We start from the raw sequence: 22,378 nt of genomic DNA on the forward strand, positions 1-22,378 counted from the left end.
GATTTGTTTTTGTTTGTGTTTGTTTTTTTTAAAGGAAGAAACGGAAACAAACGTACGACTTTGTTGACGCGTGGCCTCTGACGTGTATGAACACGTGTAGCCAGCAGACTCTCGGGTGCCGACGTCAGCCAGGAGCGTCGTTAGAAAAGGGTGGCCTTGTTTTTCTCACCCAGCGCGCCCGCTACGCGCGGCGCCGGTGGGGCAGGTCTGCGAGAACCCACGTTGCAGTTCACGGATTGAGCGAGACACAGGTGTCAGCTTCACTTTGTCTGGGATCACAGACGGACGAGACGTAATTGGAAAACCTGGGCATATCAAAAGCACGTAACCGCGGGCGAAGGCGGCGTGGTTGCGTGACCGCCCGCGGGTCACGCAGAGGGGATAAACGAGCGCCTCCCTTCCGTTCCGTCCCAGGACGTTTGTTGACAGCGTTGGCGAGAGAAGATGGCGGCGCCCACAGCCGTAGAGCAAACCGTGACCAAACTGACAGACCATCTCACGACCAGCCACGGGAGCGACCGTTTTCCAGCAGACTCGGGGAAGCTGCGGGACTTTGTGGTGGATTTCCTGGAGAAAGAGGTCGGCAGCGACCTGAAATCCCTGAAGAATGTTGGCGACCTGCTGAAGAAACTGAGAGAGGAAAACAAGGCACTGGAGGAACAGGTGAATTAACGGCCTTTCGAAATGCCTCCCAGGGCTGGGTCCGATGCAGGTCTTTGGAGAGGGTTCGTGGTTTTGTCGCGGGAGGGTGGGTCCTTTCTTTAGGCCACTTCCACAGTCACGGAAATGCCAATGCATGAAGCCACCAGATAGTTGCTGTCTGGTCTGGGGTGACATTGGAAGTCGGGGGGGATGACACCCGCACTCCGGAGCAGAGCAGGGGATTAGCCGTGTGTTCAGCCCCCTGCGTGTTGACGCTTCGTGGGGCAGGGTGGGGGGGGGGAGTCGAGAAAGTCTGGGCAGAGTACGAGGGGCCCACTGTGCGATACGTGATACATTCAGTAACTCAGAGGTGCCAAGTAAAGAAGGACGTATCTCCTGCTCGGCGATGGTGCGTTCGCGACAGTGCAGCCAAGACACGGGATCATGCAAAAACCAAGTCCCGGTTCCAGAAACAACGTGGGGCCTGACATCCAGCCAGAGGCTGCAGATTCATTCACTTCCATGAAACCGTGTCAGGACATTTCCCTCGTCACCATCTATGGGCCGGTGAGGAGACCCACTAGAAATGAAAGTAGTCAACTCAATGCGCACAGGTTGAATTTAAATGAGAAAAAATGAAAGGCTTTTTATTATAGCCAGGCCCCAGTTGCCTCGGATTTCTTACTTCCTGTTTACAACTCTTAGTATTGACATTACACATGTTGCCGTGCTACCCTAAGACGTTTGGCGGGACAGTGCCCGGGGCCTCTCCGGATTCCTGGATCCTGTCTCACAGAAGAACTAATCCAGGCTGTGCGCGACGTCACTGACCGATTCAGATTCGACCATGAATTCCATTTGGGTTTTTCAGTAGCAACTTGGAATGTAGAGACTGTTTAGGTCTCATGCGCCTGTCGCACACAAGGATTGGAAAAGCGGCCGCGGCTGCTACTCATCCCGAATGAGACCTGGCTTTGCTACACCACAGCTTCCCTTCTTCTAATAAAGGAGCACTGGCTGCTATCGGATCATCGTTGTCCATATTCGGTAGTGAGGTTGACATCGTGGTGCGTCACGGAGGCTTATTATCAAAGCCTTGAAATGTTCACCGGCCACGGAAAAGGTGAAACACAAGGTCCTTACCGATATTCATGTAGCGTTGACAGTCTCTGTTAAAAAGACAGCTGAAACACTGGCGTGTGTCTGTCACGATAAAGGCTGCCGGAGGGCGCCGTCGTGAGCTGGTCGAGGGTCGGTCAATGTGCCGTTTGATGCCATCAGGTTTTGGGGGAAAACCAAATCCACTGAACCTCTGCTTTGAACCAGAGCTAGGCTGTATAAAGATTAGGCCTCTGCCGCTGAAGAAGCGGAGGACAGCTAAAGATTGCGTCTTTAGGTCACCGTGGACGGGAAAATTAAGATAGTGAGTGATTATTCTTAACGTGCGTAAGCAAACAGTTGTCTCATGTTTCATTCCGGCCGGTCACTGCTTCCAAGTACACTGCGGCCTGCGCAATAGCTGTAGTCTCCAACAGTGGCCACTTAAAATAAACATGTTCCTCTGAGGCCTTCACAGTGGATTATCCGTGTGAACAGATGCAGGCAAAGTGAAATGCAGCTACCTCAGGTGTAGCAGGCCGGTGAAATTCCACAAGGGGGCGCCCTTGGCTTTCCACATGGGAGAGCGTCACCTCACCTCTGGAGAAACGGACTTGACCACATGTTGCACCAGCGTCGCTCTGCATTAACAACGTTCGCGACTAAACTTGTGCCATCAACCCGTGACTCCTTAAAATGTTACTGGCCTGCGTGAATGAAGGCTGCTCACACACACATTTGATAAGTCTGCTCTCGTGGGACTGGGGACTTACCCGACAGTGTCCTCACTACAAGTAGCGTGGTCAAGATTGCATTAAATTCCTGTTGCAGTATTAGGTATCATCCTGACGTCGGCCTAGAGATCTTATTATTTCGTGGATTCATTTCTGCCACACCAATACTCCACCCAAACTACATCATCTACTCTATTACATTCGCTGTTTCGTGGCGACCACACACACACAGCACAATGGGTGATATGCATGGGTGGGTATTGTTCTTCCCCCTACCTGCACTGGTGGTATCCTGGCTTCTGCTTCATTCAGAGAAAAGTCCTCTTTTCACTGTTATTGGTGTGTTGGTACCTTTTAAGTCTCTGGAACATTTCTACAAATACATCGTTAAAATGCCCTGAGAATGAATAACCTATTTGAACCAGAGCAGACGTACATGTCATGTCTTCTTTGGAAACTGTGGTTGTTTCTCCATCACATCATCATCCAACAGCACAGCGAGGACAATGAAACCAAAGGACACAGAGACTTAAAGTCCTTATGCAGCCCCTACGATATTGTACTCACTGACTCGCCACAGTGAAAGGTGCATTAAACCACGATGGATTAAAACATACATACATATGGCAGCACATAAAATATCCTCAGTCATTTTAGGAATGTTTTAGCGCTATTATACCGACTGAACCCCACATTTTCCAAGTCTCTGAATGGATATGATAGGAATATTATAGAGGCCATTAAATGATACATCTGGAATCAAACACCTTTTTAAAGGTATATTAACAAATAAACTCCCCGTGCAGGAAACAAATGACCGACCTCATGGTCTTAAATATTCAGTCACAGGTGCGGGCTCACATGTGTGTCAAGGTTGTTGTGTTCGAAACCTGCCTGGCTTGGGGTGTCTCACCCTTTTGGTCCCCTCCGTGACACCGACTACGCACCCTCTCCACTACTATGTCGGTTTGTTCTGTTGCTGTTTCATGGTTTGGGCTAGAAATCTTAACATACTGTCACATACTGTGACATTTGAGACAATAAGCTTCCACGTTTGTAATGCGGGTTTGGGAAAAGTCCACTTTTCTGTTTCTCGGGACAGTGCCCCCACACCCAAAAGTCAACTTCGTAAAGAAAAGGTGTTTCCGTTTCGGTGTGTGAGAACTTTGCACAGAGCCCCGAGGTCAACAGGTCCAGCACGCGGACCGTGGGCCAGGCCACCAGCTAGCAAGAAATATACGGGCCGGTGGCCAGAGGCGTCAATCAGAGTCTCCGGTCTGCAGCAGGCACCTGTTGTTGTGCGACTCCAGTTTTGCCGATAGCATTAAATGTGGATGGACCTCACAGCTCAACTTCGGCCCCGAGGAGGCAGTATGGCAGGTTTTTACCGATTCTACGTCAGCCCTTCCTTTCCGGGTTTTTTGTTTGTTTGTTTTTTTTTTTTTTTTGAATGCTAACGTTATGGTTCACAAAGTGCTTCCCTCACCTGGCTCTTGAATACTTGAATGATGTAAATGCTCCTCAGAATCTGTAGAATTACTGTTAATTGTCTAATTAAGAAACAACTGACACATACAAATCTACACAAACAGATGCTGTATCATACAGTATTGTGCAAAGGTTTTGGGCCAGAAAGTGAGGATGCTTTCAAAGATAAAGCCAGGAGTAGTTTTTATTGATCAATCAAATGAATATTTGTCGTAACCACCCTTTGAAACAGCATCAGCGCTGTCAGGTACACTCGCATTCAGTTTTACAAGCACCTCGCTGAGGTCGTCACTGTTCACTTCACTCTGGCTGTATGTTTGGGGTTGTTGTCTTGCCACAGAATGAACAGGGAGCGATCGTACCAGTCAATACAAATATTGCCAATCATTATGATGCACACTCTATCATTTCTGCCATGCAGGTTCTGACCGTATCCAGTTCTGTGCCCCCTAAAGTTTCTGCGGCTCTGTCTGCTGCCGAGCAGGCGAGATGTTCCCTGGAGGACCTGCAGCAGAGAGAGCGACTTATCTCCAACACGCTGCACCAGGTAGAGACGCCTCCAGAAAAGCAGGGGAAAAGGTTCTAGATGTTGACGGGACAGTGCGCTTTACTCGCTGATCATTTAGACCCTGCTACTCTGTTACAAATCGTATCACCTCGTTCTGACTGTTTTTAGAAGTTGCGTCCAATTCCCTTGGTGGTAACTGGGATATCGCACGTAACTTGGGCTGGATATCACTGCAAAGACTGGGATGGAGACAAAAGCTGTAGTTCACTGGCGATAAGCGAGCACAGACATCTGTAGCTTTATTCAGTACTTTATCTGCCGAGTCTAAAAAAGTTTTTTCTGTTTATCAAAGTTTGCCAAACGTCTCGAATGCTCAGTGAATGACCAGTGTTTCGTACAATACAGCATCTATTACAAAGTGAGAGATAGATATATGATGCAGGGTAATACCCAAGCCTGCAGGGCTGGGTTACAGCCTGTCTGCTGTCTCACCAGAGCTCCCTCCCGCATGCCAGGCGCCAAATGCTGCATAAGCGTTGCACGTCTGTAACTATCCTGCTTTGTTTAACAAAAGTCGCTACCGAATGTTTCCGCAATGTTACTGTAACAGAGAGAGGAAGCCAGCGATATTCCAGATTCCATGCCTGACAGAAACTATATAGTCCTTTCACGTATGCCCTCCTGGGAGGTATTAACAATCGTTTGTCTTGGTTACTGATGCCGTCTTGCAGCACCTGCAGGGGGCCCAACCTTGGATGGATAATCTTGGCCAGACGCTTAACCAAGTGGACACCATAGAGAGACACATGAAATACCTACGCTGCCTTCAACATATAGAGGAGCTCAGGTAAGGGAGGGTAAGGGGAGAAGGACACTGATGAGTCGTCAAAGACAAAATGCAGAGTGACATTGTAGAAGTGTGTGAACAGAGAAAGAGGGAGAGGGTAGTCATAACTAGAGAGTGTAATGGGAAGAATAAAGAACCTGGAAGCAAAGCTCAGGCTGAAATATGGTGGATTAGTGGTGGAAGGCATTAATATCTTGGGGTTTCAAAATGGGACGGGCACAGATACCAAATCTACACTCTAACTGTTAAGGTCATCAAGTATTATTTTTAGAGCAGACAGAAAGCACTCAAACATCCTGTGGTACAGTATGTGCATCAGACTAAGTGGCAAGTTTAGCGGAATCCTGGCACTGAGGGAAAATGTGAATCGGCATTATTCACTGCTTTTCTTCGGCACTCAGGCAAACATCAAGAACCGATGCTGGAAGGCTTTTACTGGGAGTGGTGGCCCAGAGTGTAGAGTTACTACCTGTTGCTCGATTCAAAGCTTGGCGAAATGAAGAATGAGGAATACATGTACAAATGGATTACTCTTGATCTAAACAACGGAGATTCATTATTTGTCTCTACGATTTTGTCGCCTGCATCGCCTCCATTAGCATTTGAATATAAAACGGATATGCTGAGTTTAAATATGACCTTTTATGTGGGATTCTCCCTGTCTTTTGTCTGCCGAGGGCTGACAGAAGCAGTGATGTGTGAAGTGTTGTGTGCCTGCAGTGCTGCAGTCCAGCAGTGTCTGATGACCAGCAGTGTCTGGGAGGCCATCAGGGCGGTGGACAGCATGGCTGCGCTGGACGCTGGACTAAGCCAGTCCGGATGTTCTCACCTCCAGGAGTTCCTCAGAGAAACACTTCACTTCTGGCACAAGATTATCAAAGACCGACTGGCCAGGTATACCTCCACCCATTCCGCCCACGCATTGTTCCTTCATGTCACTGTGTGTCTAAATGTGGCGTAGTTCCGAAATGCTAAGATATATATACTGTATCCCTATCTCATTATTGCGTGTTCACCATATCAGCTAAAGCCTCCTCTTCAATTCTTTCATAGTGACTTTGAGAAAGTATTGACTCAGCTTCACTGGCCGATCATCTCCCCTCCTACTCAGTCACTGACTCCCACGGCCAACTGTCAGGAGATCAACAGCCAGCTGGAGCTGCTCGTCACACAGCTACTCGCCCTGCAGACCTCGTATCCTTCACTTTGGGCTTCTATACATCTAGGTTCTGTGGACATCTGTCGTTTATTTCTACGAAAGCCTTCATTGTCTTCACACACACAAAGCCTGTCTCCTACAAATTACACTCACCGAGCACTTTATTAGGAACACCATGCTAATACTGGGTAGTTCCTCCCTTTGCTCTCAAAACAGCCTCAGTTCTTCGTGGCCTGGATTCCACAAGATGTTGGAAACTTTCCCCTGAGATTCTGGTCCATGTTGACACGACTGCATCACATCATATCTGCAGATTTGTCTGCTGCACATTCATGGTGCCAGTCTCCTGATCTACCACATCCCAGAGGTGTTCTACTGGATCCAGATCTGGAGACTGGGGAGGCCACTGAAGTTCACTGAACTCTTTTTCATGTTCATGAAACCAGTTTGAGACGACTCTTGCTTTGTGACATGGAGCATTCTCTTGCAGGAAGTAGCCATTAAAAGATGGTAAACTGTGGCCATGAAGTGATGCACATGGTGAGCAACGGCAGTCAGACAGGCCGTGGCATTCAAACCATGATTGGTTGGTTGGTATTAAGGGGCAAAGTGAGCCAAAAAATTCCCCCCACACACACACACCCACCACCACACTGGACTGTTGGACAAACTGCAGGTGGTTCATCAGACCAGGCTCCGTTTTTCCGGTCTCCAACTGTCCAGTGTTGTTGAGCCTGTGTCCACTGCAGCTTCAGATTTCTGTTCTTGGCTGACAGGAACCTGACGTGGTCTTCTGCTGTTATAGCTCATACACCTGAGGGTTGGACGTGTTGTTCACTCTGAGATGCTTTTCTGCTCACCACAGTTGTAAAGAGTGGTTATCTGAGTTACCGTAGCCTCTGTCAGCTCCAACCAGTCTGGACGTTCTCCTCTGACCTCTCTCATCAACATGAACTGCTGCTCACTGGATGTTTTCTGTTTATGGATCCATGCTGAGTAAAAAAAACTCTAGAGACTGTTGTGTGTGAAAATCCCAGGAGATCAGCAGGTTCAGAAACACTCAAACCAGCCTGTCTGGCTCCAACAACCAAGTCACGGTCAGAGTCACTGAGATCACATTTTGTCCCCGTCCTGATGTTTGATGTGAACATTAACAGAGGCTCCTGACCTGGATCTGCAGGACTTTATGAACTGCACTGCTGCCATATGATTGGCTGATTGAACAATTGCATGAATAAGCCAGTGTACAGGTGTTCCTAATAAAATGCTCGCTGAGTGTATTGAGATGGTAATGTTCGTTCACCTCTTTAGTCCAGAGTGAAATACCTTGACAAATAGTGGATGGATTTCCATGAAATTTTACACAGACCTTCATGGTCCTAAGAAAATGAATCGTACTAACTTTGGTGATCCCCTGACTTTTCATCTAGTGCCAACTGCGAGTCAAAGTTTTCAGTTATCCAGTGTCTTCGGTGTAAAACCTGTTACAGGCATTCATGGTGTCCAGACAGTTTATTCCAGTGACCTTGATGATCCCCTGACTTTTGAACTAAAGGCACCAGCAGGTTGACATTTTTGGTTTACAGTAAAATGGCCTGGCAAGTACTGGATGGGTTGGCATGAAATTTCCATATTGCTCTTTGACATGCAGTGTATATGCATCTTACAACTTTTAAAGAATAAGCGTCATTAGTGTGTTTTTGAACAAATTGATGACACTAGATAGAAAGTAGAGGGGGACAGGATCGTGACATGAAAGTGGTCCCCAGCAGGATTCAAACCTACGACGATGTGGGCGTACAACACTGCACGTGCTTGTTCCTTCAACTTCCTCTGTCAGCGATGACCTCATATCTCAGAGGGCGTTGGCCTCCGGTCAGGGGGTCCCCACTACCCAGCCTGCCTCTTCGGCCACGCCTCCGTCCCAAGCTCCTCCGCTCTGTCTGCCCATCCAGATCATGCTGCTGCCGCTCAGCAGGAGATTCAGATACCACTTCTACGGGAATCGCCAGACCAACTCCCTCAGCAAGGTCCCTGACACACACAACGCACACATCGCATACACACGCGTGCGACCGCTCGTAAATGTCAGAGCTGCACACTCGGGTTTATACACACCACTGAAAACAAATGGACCAGCGTCAGTGTATGTGTATAATCCTGGCAAATACATATCACTCACACACAAATTGTGATAACTGGAATTCAGTTACTACCGCGGTTTCTTGGAAAACACGTGATCGCAGTAACTCAAGGCACCCAAGTCTTGTGTGTGCATGCATGTGTGCGTGAACGCTTGCATACAGTGTATTTACGTTATATGTCACTTTCACATGTACAACCACGTGCAACCCTATGAACCCTCTGCCTACCAGGAGAGACTGTCTGAATGAATATATGTGCTGTTGTGACTGTATTTAAACGCCCCCCTCCCCCGCTTTTATCCCGGCTGTTTGGAACAGCTATAGACACCATTGCCTCCCGACGTGCTCAGACATAATGTTGTACGAGCTGCTTCTTGTTAGCACAGCCCATAATCCTTATTTATGAAGGTTTTTTTTCACACACTCTCAGCAAGTTGTACAGCAACCTTCAATTTGTGGACCTTTGCCTAGATGCCGACCATCTCTAATTTTTACTTTTACAGGGACAGGCAGCCGGATGAGAGAGTGGCTTGTTGTGGCCACAGAGGATGAAAGGAGAAAACTGTCAAGAAACTCTGACTCATCCTCTATCTGTGCATTTTTCAGCCCGAGTGGTACCTCACACAGGCTCTGATGTGGATGGGGAACAGCTCGACCTTCATGGAGGAAAAGATCCAACCTATCCTGGACCGAGCAGGGGCCGCCCTCAGTGCCAGGGTATATTGTTCTATAATGGCCGCTTGACTGCTGTGATCTTCTCTGGTTAAGTGTAGTTCAAACATTTGCTTCAGGCCAGACTATGTTCCTTTTTTTTGTACTGAAAAGAACAGAGAATAACTTGATAACACAGGCCTCGTGCACGATGGCGTGTGGACAACATCAACTGAGACTACCCAGTTTTTACTGGGTTTTCCTCCGGCTGTGTGAATGCATTCTACCTGGAAAACTCCTTCATTTTAATTTAGGTTGCATCTCAGGAGAGGCCGATTGAAACCTTAAAAATGATAAAATTTACCAGGTGTCATATTCATGTGATGTTTGTAAAACAATTGTAATTTGATCAGAAACAGTGGTCAAACCTACAGGTTTAATATTTCATTGGGTTTCATCTAGGACTCAAAACCACTGGATTCTTAACATTTTGTTTAGCAGATCATGTTTATGATGTAATATCTATTGAACACTACCCCAAAAAATGTTACTGAGGAAATCAACAAAAAAAACATAGGAAAATGCCTGTTGTTAGCGGAGCACCCTCGTTACTGTGAGTGTGTGTGTGTGTGTGTGTAGGTGGAGCTGTGTCGAGGCCTGCTGTCTCTAGTCCAGGAGAAAGTGGCCAGCGACGCTTCTAGGCTGCTGTATGATGACGTGCTCTTCTCTCACTTGGTGGAGGAGGTGCTGCAATTTGAGAAGGAGCTGCGAAGCAACCAGTCATACCCAGTGGTGCTGCCCGGCCTGCTTCACCTCCTGCTTGAGGACTCCATCCTTCAGAAGTGGCTCACTGTGGAGAGGAAGAGTAAGTTGTCAAGCATAGGGGGACTAAACTGCACGGGTTTACGCCCAGACCAGCGTTGTCTTTCACTCCTGCATCAGTGTGATTACTAGTCAAAGGCAAATTTGAGTAATTCCATTATTATTGCGTCAGTTAATTATTAGGTCAACTACAGTTTATGTTTGTATTAAAACAAGCCCTCAGCAATTTTACCACACCAGCTACGCTACTTCCGACTGGGCGGCAATGGAGGAGTCCTCCGCTCTTTGACTCCTAGCAGCTTTCTAACAGCAGGGTGGTAGCTGTTAGCCAGTGGTTTGGCAGACCTCTTGTACTTCTTGTATTTTTATGGTTCTCCATCCACATTTTATGTCACATCACCTACACAGGGTCTAGCCAGCCACCTACATACTGGCAGAACAGTATAATGATTCAGTTAATCAATTTAGTCACGTGTCTTCCTTGAATACTTGCATCAGACTACTCCGCACTCGCCCATGGAGACTAAAGGGAGGCTGCAGGCTGAGTTGGTTGAGTGTGAGAAGTTTTTGATGATGATGATATTTTTGATTCTTTCTTTTTTTTACTGTGAAAGTGGCTCACCATTGGAATTTACCAACTGTTTCTAGCCAGATTGCCAGATTCCACCTGGGGTGAGTGTTTGATACTGAAAAGATATGTTTCCTGCCAGGTTATGTTTAATACTAATGGATGATATTGTATATAATAATACAAATTCAGCATTATTGATTAATGGTAACTTGGTAAGCCAAATCTGGCCAGTGACAAGATTGCAGGTTGGGCTGCCTAGACCTTTTCTCATACTGCAGCTGTACGGTTGGACTGTAGTGATATCATGAAAAAACACGAGGACCAGACAGTACTGGTGCTTGCTGATTAGATGCCTGAGCTAATGGAGCAAAAATTTCTTTACAAACTAATTATGACACAATATATTTGCATGAAATCTCAAACCCACACATCTGCTTCAATCTTCCCAACTTCCCCAAGAATATTATATAAACCGCGCTCGATCCCAGTATGTTGTGAAAAACTCCCTTTGTCATTAGTCCTTACAGACCAGTTTACAGTGAGACACTCTGATACTATGCGTAAAATTCCCTACCTCTAAATGAAACGGGGATGTCACGATCCAGTTATTTTTGGCCCTTATTCTGGTCCAAGTCCTTAGAGTCTGATCAGATGTTGAATAAAAATGTGTCTGACTCTGCTCGGACACACCTAATTATTCACGAGGTGCTTCATCCAAATACGGAAGGTCCTGCTTCAAAATGATTAAGCTTAGACTATTGACATGATATGAATAAAGGTGTAACAGGACAATGGAACTCCTGAAAGTGACAGGACGCGATAGCTAGAGAGAAATATCACCCTGCTGGATGTGTCTGAGCTACAGAAACACGGTCCTCTTGTGTTTGTACAGCGGTATTACAGAAGATCTTTGGCTGAGTACAGGCACCGGCTTGCAGCGAGCACTTTAACCAGACAACAGCCGAGTTTAACTTTGGCACATCACCGCTGATATGACCTGCTGCTGATGGCGTTTGTCAACCAGCGACAGTCATTTTGGGATATGAAGCTTCTAAATGTTGTCAAATACTGAGCCTTTCCCTATCCAATTAAAAGGACTGAATCACATTAATAACCACAACCACTCGTGGCCCTCTGGGGTCAAACTGTACGCTGGTCACAGAATACAGTCCAGACCGTAAGTATTTGGACAGATATACATGTTTTTGTTCCTCAGGTTCTGAGCTTCAGCACATTCATTTCAAAATAAAATTTGACCTTAAAGTGCCAAGTCTCAGCTTCAATTTGAGTAGGTTTACATCAATATAGGAAGAACTGTGTGTGACATATGGGGTTCAAAAGCGATTGGACACTTCACCACTAAATGTTTGTCGAGCGGGTGTGTGTCGTTTCAGTGTCAGTTCATGCGCAAAAAAAGCTGAGGTGTGGCTCAGAGTTGACTCAGAGGGGAGAGTTTGTTTAGACTGAGGTGGAGCTGTCTGTCAGTATGAGGAGACGAGAGGTGACCATGCAAGTGAAGGAGAAAATAATGAGTTTTAAAAAAAAAAAAGACATATTTCAAAAGTGCTTGGTTTGCCAAAATCAACAGTTGGGTACAGTCTAAAAAAGCAGGTGTGCAGATACCTACTCCCAGCACCAGGAAATACATTGGTACTCTGTACATTTACACTCATTTCATTTTCAGGTAAATCCGTCGTTATCCTTACACATCACTGAAGAAAACTATAATCGAGACAGTAAAAACAAATTATAGCTAATCCTTCTACAGCTAGCCAACTCAGAAGCTGATATCCACAAAAGTCACAATTTATCAAAGATAAAAGCTCAGCATGTCAGCAGTGGCAGTGGAGTTTATCGTTGCGATCACGCAATATAAAGTCGCATGCAAACGTACAGCAAGTCACGCGTTCAGACGCGCATCCAGCACGGTCTCAGTGAGCTTGCTCAAGAGCAGTGAGAGAGCAGTACAACCCTGTAATTCCTCTGTGTGTGCAGTGGCAGTGGAGAAGATGGACGCCATGCTGTCGGCCGAGGGGGCTTGGAGCTCTCAGTACAAAGACATCAGTGATATGGACGAGCTGAAGGCTCCAGATTGTGCTGAGACTTTCATGACTCTGCTACAGGTCATCACTGGTAAGACTTCCAGTCTTACGCCTTCATATACATGTAACAGCGCAGGTAGTATTTTTCTGAACGGTTTTTGTGTTACCTTGCAAGATGTTTTCCCCAGGCTGACAATAGCAGAACGTGTGTATGTATTATGATATAATCTTATGTATTATGAAAAAGTTACGGCTGCTGGTTTTATAATGATAATGATAATAATAATAACAATAATAAAGTTGATTTGTGTAGCGCTTATCAAAATCAGCAGTTACAACGTGCTTTACAAGGCAGACAGATACGTCGTTGAAAACGAGTATAAATAAATTAAAAGAAAACCTTATGATAAAAGTGAGCTTTCAGAGGAGTTTGCAAGTTGAAGACACTCAGGCAGGTCATACTGGTCCCCTGACAGAAGAAGCTCTGGCCCCTTTAGTGCTCAGCCTCTCATTAGGACCAGCCAGGAGGTTCCTGCCTTCTGACCACGTTGAGAGTGGGCACCCCTGACACAGACTTAAACAGCCGCACATCTGCGTCGTTTCACTTGGTGTGAAGATAAGTAGTGCAGTCTGGTTAGCGGGGTTCTCCACGCTGCGTTATGACCGGCTGCTGCTGCCGCTGCTGTGGCGGTGACAGTGACTACAGCCATAGGACGGGTAGAGCCTGGCCCGCAGCTGTCACTTGACACCAGCCATGGATGAGGCTTAGGTTTAACTGCCAAATCGCCACATTAAAATGGCACCAGAGATATTTGCCATCTGACAATTTTTTTTTTTTTTTTTTGTGCACTCTAACGGCTTAAGTGGACACTGCCACCTTGGACATTTCCCTAACAAAGATTTACACACTGAGTACTTCAGTACGTCTCCTGTAAATTAGTTTCATCAGCTTGGAGCTTCGGCCTCCTAGTGGACAGGAGGACTTTTTTTGCATCACATGGGCTCACCTAATGGACTGAGAGCAGATACTCAAAATATGCTGCCCTCTGGTGGCTACCAGGAGAAGGATCTCTGGTAACTGAACATGAGATATTGTGCACTGACTGAATTTATCCCTCCAGTGCTGACGCTTCCCTGTGATGAAGTAAGGAATGTCATTCAGTCCGAGTTACCGAAGCAAAAATGAAGGCTTGTGGAACGCAGTTCTAGATTTAAGACTGAGCAACAAGTAACTACTTGCACATTAGCTGAAACGTTGCCTCAAACACATGGTCACTGATTGGTGTTAATAAGGACAGAACATTTTTAAAGAGCGGATGAAACAACAAACTGAATATATCTCAGGGTCCAAATGCCAGACATACACAAATGGAGGCTGCACCACAACATGGAAATGTGTTAAAGGACAGGGATGTACTGTCCCTTTCGGTGGCCACCGTCATCACTCTGCTGCAGGAGCGTATGTCTCCCATGCAATCATCAGAGTGATGGATGAGGTTGTATCAATGGAACAGCTCTTTACAGTTCAGTTGTTGTTCATCTGAAACTAAAAAGTAGCTTTGTGTAACAAAGGCCCATTGATGTACTCGTGTCAAACTGTCTCGCTGAGGAAGAGCTCCTCATTACCCTCCTTAAGCGCAGGACTGGGGGGGACTGTGTGGAAACATTGACTGTCAGCCTTTCTCTCTGGACACTGTATAGGTGATCCTGAGGACTGCAGTGGGACGGGGTTCAGCAGGAGGATGAGCACACCTGTGTTTGTTTACATACACTCACCGGGCCCTTTATTAGGAACACCATGCTAATACTGGGTAGTTCCTCCCTTTGCTCTCTAAACAGCCTCAGTTCTTCGTGGCCTGGATTCCACAAGAGGTTGGAGACTTTCCTCTGAGATTCTGGTCCATGTTGACACGACTGCATCACATCATATCTGCAGGTTTGTCTGCTGCACATTCATGGTGCCAGTCTCCTGATCTACCACATCCCAGAGGTGTTCTACTGGATCCAGATCTGGAGACTGGGGAGGCCACTGAAGTCCACTAAACCAGTTTCAGACAAATTTTGGCTTTGTGACATGGTGCATTATCCTGCTGGAAGTGGCCATTAAATGATTGTAAACTGTGGCCATGAAGGGAATAACATGGTGAGCAACAACACCGAGACAGGCTGTGGCATTCAAACCATGAGTGATTGGTATTAAGGGGGCCAAAGTGAGCCAAGAAAGCATTTCCCCACATTGTTGCACCACCACCACCACCAGACTGGACTGTTGACACAAGGGATGTTTGGTCCATGGATTCCTGCTGTTGATGCCAAAATCTGACCCGACCACCTACCTGTCTCAGTGGAAATCCTGATTCATCAGACCAGGCTCTGTTTTTCCAGTCTCCGACTGTCTAGTGTTGTTGAGCCTGTGTCCACTGCAGCTTCAGATTTCTGTTCTTGGCTGACAGGAACCTGACGTGGTCTTCTGCAGTTGTAGCTCATACACCTCAAGGTTGGACGTGTTGTTCATTTTGGCTCCGTTCTGAGTAAAAACTCTAGAGACTGTTGTGTGTGAAAATCCCAGGAGATAAGCGGGTTCAGAAACACTCAAACCAGCCTGTCTGGCTCCAACAATCATGTCACGGTCAGAGTCACTGAGATCACATTTTGTCCTCATTCTGATGTTCGAAGTGAACATTAACTGAAGCTCCTGACCTGGATCTGCAGGATTTGATGCATTGCATTGCTGCCGATTGCATGAACGAGCAGGTGTACAGGTGTTCCTAAAAAAGTCCGGGGTGAGTGTTTATTGAGCCCTTGGTCAATTGAAATCAGATCTCTTAAGAACGGAAAACATTCAGCTCACCCTGAAAAATTTCCACCCACATTTGTTGAGTATTTTATGAGCAGTGTTGTAACTACCTTATGCTTCTGACCTCAACAAGCTCTTTCCGTCAGTGTGGGTTTTGCCGGTGCACTTTATTGTAAGAATTATTTTTTTTCCCATCCACTGAGTATTGGTGGCGACTTTGGATAGCTACAAGGTAACAGACGAATGTTTGGTGTATCTGGGCGACAACATAATCGACATTCAAGAGTCAATATATTATTTCCATTTCAACATAGTTTGATAGGAAATTGGTTTGGTCAGCTCAGACAAAACAAACAAAAACCTCACATCACATACAGTGACCACATTGGGACATAAAACAAGTGATTACAAAATAATTACAAAATTAATTATAATATAAATGAGTACATCTGGTCCTCACAATGGAAGCAGCATTTTGAATACATCAAATTGTCCATTTTCATTCCAGTTATTCCAACACATTACAACTCATACCACATTCCTTTTTTAAATAAATGAAAAAAATTCCTTTCACTCTACTAGTCAATACTCAAATCAGAAATATGAAATAATCCATTTCACTCCAGTGTTCCCAACACATTTCAAATTCTCATACGCTCCAGTTCACACTAGTTTCCTGGAGCATTACCACTATCAAATGTTGATTGATTTATTCAGTTATTTATTTTTTGGTCTTGTCATGTCATTGTGCTCAGAGCGGTACCGGGCCTTGCCCTGTCCTTCATCGCAGCTGAAGTTTCTGGGGCTACAGAGAGAGCTGGTGGATGATTTCCGCATACGACTCACCCAGGTAATAATGGCGAAAACACTCTGGTATTAATAAAATAAATAAATAAAAAAACAACACCAACTTTATGACGGAAAGACGGTGAGCTCCGTTAAAGCAGGAGCGAGGCACTCGGCTAATGATGGAGAGGAAAACACTGAGGAAATGATGGAGAGACATACTGGGGTTGTGCATTTCGCCTGAAATCCCCATCACAATCAATCGTCCTCACAGTGGCCTGCTCATTAATGTTTTTTTACTGGACAATAGTGGACATGTTGGAACAGGAGGAAACAATTTATTTGAAGAGTTAATCAACACCAGGATGAAAATCAGAGTTTCACTGGCCCCTCTGACTTTTTCGAGCCTGCTTTTGGTGTAAATGTGATAGGGACATTGTAAGTTTTTGTCTGCTAGTAAATTTAACTTTGAGAAGGTTGTGTATAGTAAGAAGTGTAGGCGTAACAAGCTATAGATTCAGCCTACTCAAAATAACTTGTGTTGTGTTGCATTTTCCATTGTGCTAGTTTGTTTTGTCTAATTGTTGGTGTAATTATTTACAGACTTGAATTCAAATTTTAAAGAGAAAAGGGGGCGAGAGGTAAATGAATTAAATGGCTGGATTTTTTTATTTTATTTTATTTTATTTATTTTCCCCCAGGTGATGAAAGAGGAGTCCCGCTGCCCACTCGGCGCCCGTTATTGTGCCATCCTTAATGCTGTCAACTACATTTCCACCATCCTGGGAGACTGGGGAGACAATGTGGTGTGTTGAGTTTATTAAACTTGTTTATTTCATTTATGAATTTCTGCCAGACAGCTCTCAGTTGGGTCGCTCATGCAGAGTATCCAGCCCCTTGGTTTCATGTGAAAGCTAATTTCACTGGGGAAAATATCATCAACTGTTGCATATACACAGAAGGGACTTATAAGGTGCGTACGCGCCTTCCCACGGAAAAGTTGGGATTTATAAAAATGAACTTGAAGGGAGAATGTGCACATCTGTACGGATATTCGGACCTCGCTGTACAAACGGAGAGCAGTGTGCAGTCCCAAGGAAAGAGATTTGTTATCAAAATAAAATCCAAGTTACACGACTAAAACCCGGCCAAGTAAACAAAAATATGAAACCAAAACAAAACCAACTCCAAAAATGCTAAAAATGTAGGCAAAAAAATATTTCTGTCAGATAGAAATAGTCTCAAAACAGAACTAAAAATATTAAAAGTCCAGTAGACAGTGCTGAGTAGACTGTAAAAAGCAGACAACAGTGGATCAAAGTCCACACGAAAACAGGGAAAATAAACTTAAAATGTCCACCACCACGAGTGTCTGTGTAGGCCGAGGACTTCCTGTTGGCTGTGAGCCTCGTCCCATTCTGGAGAACAGTCCAGAGATCCACTGCTTGCTCACACACTGAAAATACATAGTGGGGATAGAGATCAAGTGCTCCGTCCTCGGCTCTGCTGCACCTGGCGGTCAGGGGATGGAATGACGCTGAGTTACTGACCCTGGGGAGTCAGTAGGAACTCTGTGAACTGATCCTGGTCAAAACAGAGTCTGCAACACCCAGTTCTTCAAGATTATACAAATATTCACTGAATAAAGTGCAACTTGAACAAACATTTGAAAACAGTAATGTAATCTAGAGAGAAATTTCACACAGAAGTGTGTGTGTGGTTATTTTGCAGCAGTGGGGTCCCCATAAGTACAAACCAGCCTAGGCGAGGAGTGAACATCCTGCTGCATCATGCCATTTCACTCGTAGAGCACTGGCAGGGTAGGGATTGTTCTATATCGGTGCCGCTGCCAGACTGAAACTTTTGTCAGTCCCTGGAATATAAATACGTTTTTCTACAAATCCACCTTTTTATTTAATAAAAGAAGCCAAACTTCTGAAACGTCAGATGTTTGCTAAACACAAGCAACCGCACAAGAACTTAGATAAAATAAAGGCTGAAACTGGGATAAAGTTGATTTGATTCAGAAACTGTCTGATAAAGTGCTAAGTAAAGAACCGTGTGAATCTGAGCAAGGATCCAATGCCAGCCTTCGCTACTTGACAGTTCTGAAACTTGGACACATTTGGATCTGTGTGGAAGAAGAGCTGTGCGTCGTGCTTTGTGCCTTGTCTATAACCCAACCCTATAACTTTCACGTGAGACCAAGCTGCCCCGAGCTGCCTGGTGACAGCGGGGGTCTTACCCTCTGTGGTTTTACCCTCTCGCTGACTTATGCGTTTACCAGTTCCTTTATTCCTTCTTCAGTTCTTCCTACAGCTGCAGCAGGCAGCGGTTTCACTTGGTGAGGAGGCGGTACTGGGCGACCTGGGGGTGATGGAGGTGGGTCGCCTGGCGTCTCTGGAGGGCTCTCTATTTGAAGGCCTGTTGGCGCTGCTGGATCGACTGAGAGGAGACATGATGGGAAGACTGCTGGAATGGACCATGAGAGAAATCACAGAAAAAGCCAAACCATTTTGCCAAGACAGGTAAGACTCAGTACGCAGCTGAGGAGTAACTCGTATATTGGTGCTACAAAGCGTCTTACCGCCACATTAGATATCAACAAGTGATTATAACAAAGAAAACTATAGGATCATACAAAGCTACAGTGGTTGTTGCTGGGACAGTGTAGGGTATGAGTTACATTGTTTTTGCGTTACGCCCTCCCAGCTCCTGGTGAGGCCCATCCCTGGCAGGGGCTGATCTGGGATCTGATTGGTCAACTTGGTCTTAACTCTATCATACGTATACTTGGCTCGTCACTACTAATGAATGCAGAACATGTAGCCCTGTGACAAATCGGTGTCAAGTATTTGTCTAACACCTGCCTTTGTGCCTTTATGTCCCCCCCTTCCTCACCCGCTCTGCCGAGGAAGTGATGGCAGCAAAATAAGGGCCACCTCTGGAAAGGCTGAAAGCATCCAAAAAAAAAAAGAAAAACCCTCTTGGAACCAGAATCGGCACGGAAAAACATCACCACGGTTGATGCCGAGCCAAGCAAGACCTTAAATGGTTTCTCATTCTCTTAAGCCCTAAGGCTGTGGGAGAAAATGGCTTGGTGAAAACTGCAAAACAGATGCCTGACATGCCAAAGAAATGAAGGCCCTGCCTTCTATTTGACTCCAGGTTCCAGCTGCTCACCTGTTTGATCTTCAAGTCTTATTTAAGGGCTTCTAGTAATAACTAATGTGCATCAGCTTGTGGTGTTATAAAGGTTTGCAGTTTTTCCAGATGTTCATACAGCCTCTCGCCTTCAAACTTTAACGTGGTTTTTATCTCTTATCGTTTTTGAATGTTGTTCCAGTGCTGTTCTCTGCCTATGTAAAACAAACTGGAGCACCTCCGAGTTGGAAATGTACCATGTAAACAAAACTGCAGCCAGCTCAGTCACCACTTGACTGAAATGAAGCATTTCCAAACAACAGAAGTTGCATAACTATCTTAAAACCCAGGCTTAGTCCCAGACGATGACTACCTAAAACCACAACAAGGAAGACTGCAGAAGGAGATAGGATTGCAGTTTTAGTTGTAGAAAGATAACAACAGTTGAGCAATAAGAGGTAGAGGAGAGGAAAATCACTGCTTATGACTATTTTATTGGCCAGCTTGTCTCTGGCCTCGTTTTGGAATTTGTTTTCCTCTTCCCATAGATTTGTTTCACCACTCTCACTGACCAGGGTGCCCAAAGAATAAACGTCAGCACTTATTTATTCTCTTTTTTGCTTTTTCTCTGTCTCTTCTTTAGGTGGTTGTCCCTACCATCCCAGCATGACCAGTCCACCATGTCCCTGTCCAGTTCAGCATGTCCTATGATGCTATGTGTGAGGGACAGATTGTTGAACCTTCATCAGGTCCTGAGTCTTTCCCTGTTCCAGCTAGCCTGGCAGGGCCTGGCGGACAGACTCGACAACTTTCTCTACCAGGATGTAAGAAATGAACACCCCCCCCCCCCCCAAATACTGCCTGCATTTTATGATCATTTGTGGCAGATCATATTAAAAACAAACTTCAATGTAGACATGATACAGTCAGGCTGTTTGGGACCAGTTGAGATTACCCAAACACTCTCCAGTGGCACATTTCCAAATTGCTGCTCTGCTGCTAAAATCCGGCGTCTGACAGACTCACCAGACACATGAGTTAATCACGACGGCTGTGCTGTGATTTCAGCTGCATTTACCTGTAAAATGATCAGTCAGAGAGAAAGTCGGAAGCTCATTCGCGTCTGTGTCAGCTGCCGTGAGGTCAGTTGAATGAGACACACAGAGAGGTGTTGCCTACGGAGGGAAAGCCCGACCTCGTGCTCGCGAGGCGACACTGGCGACTCTCTTCTGCTGAAAGTAGCTAAGGTTTGTCCAGAAAGTCGCTGGATTTGTCGCTAGGTGCTTTTGTGAAGAAAACTCACTAAAGGGGCACGAAAGGTCGGTAAATCTAGAGACAAAGGCGCAACAAAGTTAGCAACACTGCCTGTAAACAACCCCCTTGTGACGTATTGGAAACTGTTGGCACCAAATTATTTTGAAAGAGCAACGGTCACTGGTGGAAGTTTATCACTAAGTCAGTCACGGACATTCTTGTTTAGAGGGCTGGCCTCGCTGTTGTGGTCCAGCCAAAGGCAAATCAAATCTGACCCCAACTACAAACAACCAATCAGTGTCACTTTGCATTCATTTGTATTCTGTATGTGCGTTCACAGGAATCAAGCTATTTCTGGCTTTGGAATCTATCATGAGTCTTCAGTCTAACTTCAACAGCGAAAACAGGCAACGGCCATGAAAAACCCCACCTGTGTCACTGGTCTACCTGTTCTGTTGAAGTGCTTCCTATTAAACAGCTGATCCATGTCGTTTCCAAGCAATCGATTACAATGAGCTCAATATATCCATGTGTCTCTCTCTGCCAGGTGATCCTGTCTAATCATTTCAGTGATGGTGGGGCAGCTCAGCTTCAGTTCGACATGACCAGAAACCTGTTTCCTCTGTTTGGTCACTACTGCAAAAGACCTGAGAACTTCTTTAAGCAGTGAGTTTGTGTGTTTGTGTGTGAGGCTCAAATCGCCTTGTATCTTAGCACCACCAGCTATGAAGATAGAGTGTAGTGTGTTCTCAGGAGAGCCATCTTTTGTCTCTCTATCGCAGTCCATACCAGGCATGCAGGTGTGTAACAGTTTCTGCCGTGTCAGGACAGAATAATGATCACGAAACAACTGGCCATGCTGGAAAAAACACAAACAAAACACCTAGCCACTAAAAACCTTGGTATGAGGAGCATAAGAGAGACAAGAGAAGATGAAGGGGCCAAGTGGGAGGGAACACTGTGGTTCTAACCTCATCATCTGCCCTCTCTGTCTGTCCACAGTGTAAAGGAGGCGTGTATCATCTTGTGTCTGAATGTGGGCTCCGCTATTCTGCTGAGGAACCTCCTTAAAGAGTCAGAGGAGGAGACCAAAGATTGGGCAGGTGTGGTGGATCCTCCACCCGAGTCCGCATTGAATGAGTTGGGGGTTTACTGCTTGGCACCCTGTGATGTGCTGATTCTTCTCAAGCTCAGAGCCTCCTGGCCTGGACAGTGACGCCCCCCCCAGGGGGCAGTGTTTGTGGGTGTGGAGTGTGCATCAGATTGAGCGCTTCTCAAATGTTTCTCCTTAATTTTTGTCATTAGGTTTAACCTTCGTTGTAAACATGACAGCTACTATCTGTCAGTCACATAAGTCGGGGCTGTTCAGATAGTGTTCAGTAAGTTGATGCTACTGAACTGTCATTGTGTGTCATTACTGTGTTGCACTCCTTTTTCGGGGGGGACCCACTTACCTGTCACCTCCTTTGACTTAAGTACATTACAAAGAAATTATTAATAACAATTGTCCTTTTGTCTGGTATATTATGTAATAAATCCAGCTGAACTGCAACGCTCTCGTCAGTTGCCCCATATCGACTGTTTTTGTTTGTTTTTGTATATTTGTGTGTGTGACAGCGTGTTCTTTTTTGTTTATTTATTTTTTTCGGTACATAGTAATCGAAAGAGGGAAAACCTTTTTAAAAAACCGT

The 22,378-nt window shown here is 45.6% G+C and overlaps 1 protein-coding gene across 1 annotated transcript; it reads left to right on the top strand.

Annotated features, from left to right (window-relative positions):
* The first annotated feature begins 282 nt into the window (after window positions 1-282).
* Window positions 283-22,259, top strand: rint1 (RAD50 interactor 1). Its single transcript, XM_040151110.1, has 15 exons — window positions 283-663; window positions 4,384-4,509; window positions 5,202-5,317; window positions 6,038-6,211; window positions 6,371-6,511; window positions 8,317-8,506; window positions 9,227-9,337; window positions 9,911-10,136; window positions 12,660-12,797; window positions 16,259-16,353; window positions 16,991-17,095; window positions 18,597-18,817; window positions 20,077-20,257; window positions 21,235-21,353; window positions 21,690-22,259. The coding sequence occupies exons 1-15, from the start codon at window positions 445-447 to the stop codon at window positions 21,901-21,903; spliced, it is 2,376 nt and encodes a 791-aa protein (XP_040007044.1). The 5' UTR covers window positions 283-444; the 3' UTR covers window positions 21,904-22,259.
* Window positions 22,260-22,378: the final 119 nt, after the last annotated feature.

The sequence above is a fragment of the Xiphias gladius genome, chromosome 2, assembly GCF_016859285.1.
Source record: "Xiphias gladius isolate SHS-SW01 ecotype Sanya breed wild chromosome 2, ASM1685928v1, whole genome shotgun sequence".
Taxonomy (NCBI): Eukaryota; Metazoa; Chordata; class Actinopteri; order Istiophoriformes; family Xiphiidae; genus Xiphias; species Xiphias gladius.

Coding starts and splice junctions, on each gene's coding strand:
- rint1 (XM_040151110.1), top strand. CDS start 445: ATGGCGGCGCCCACAGCCGTAGAGCAAACCGTGACCAAACTGACAGAC. Junction 6,212..6,370: donor ATCAAAGACCGACTGGCCAG/GTATACCTCCAC, acceptor ATTCTTTCATAG/TGACTTTGAGAAAGTATTGA. Junction 9,338..9,910: donor GGGCCGCCCTCAGTGCCAGG/GTATATTGTTCT, acceptor GTGTGTGTGTAG/GTGGAGCTGTGTCGAGGCCT.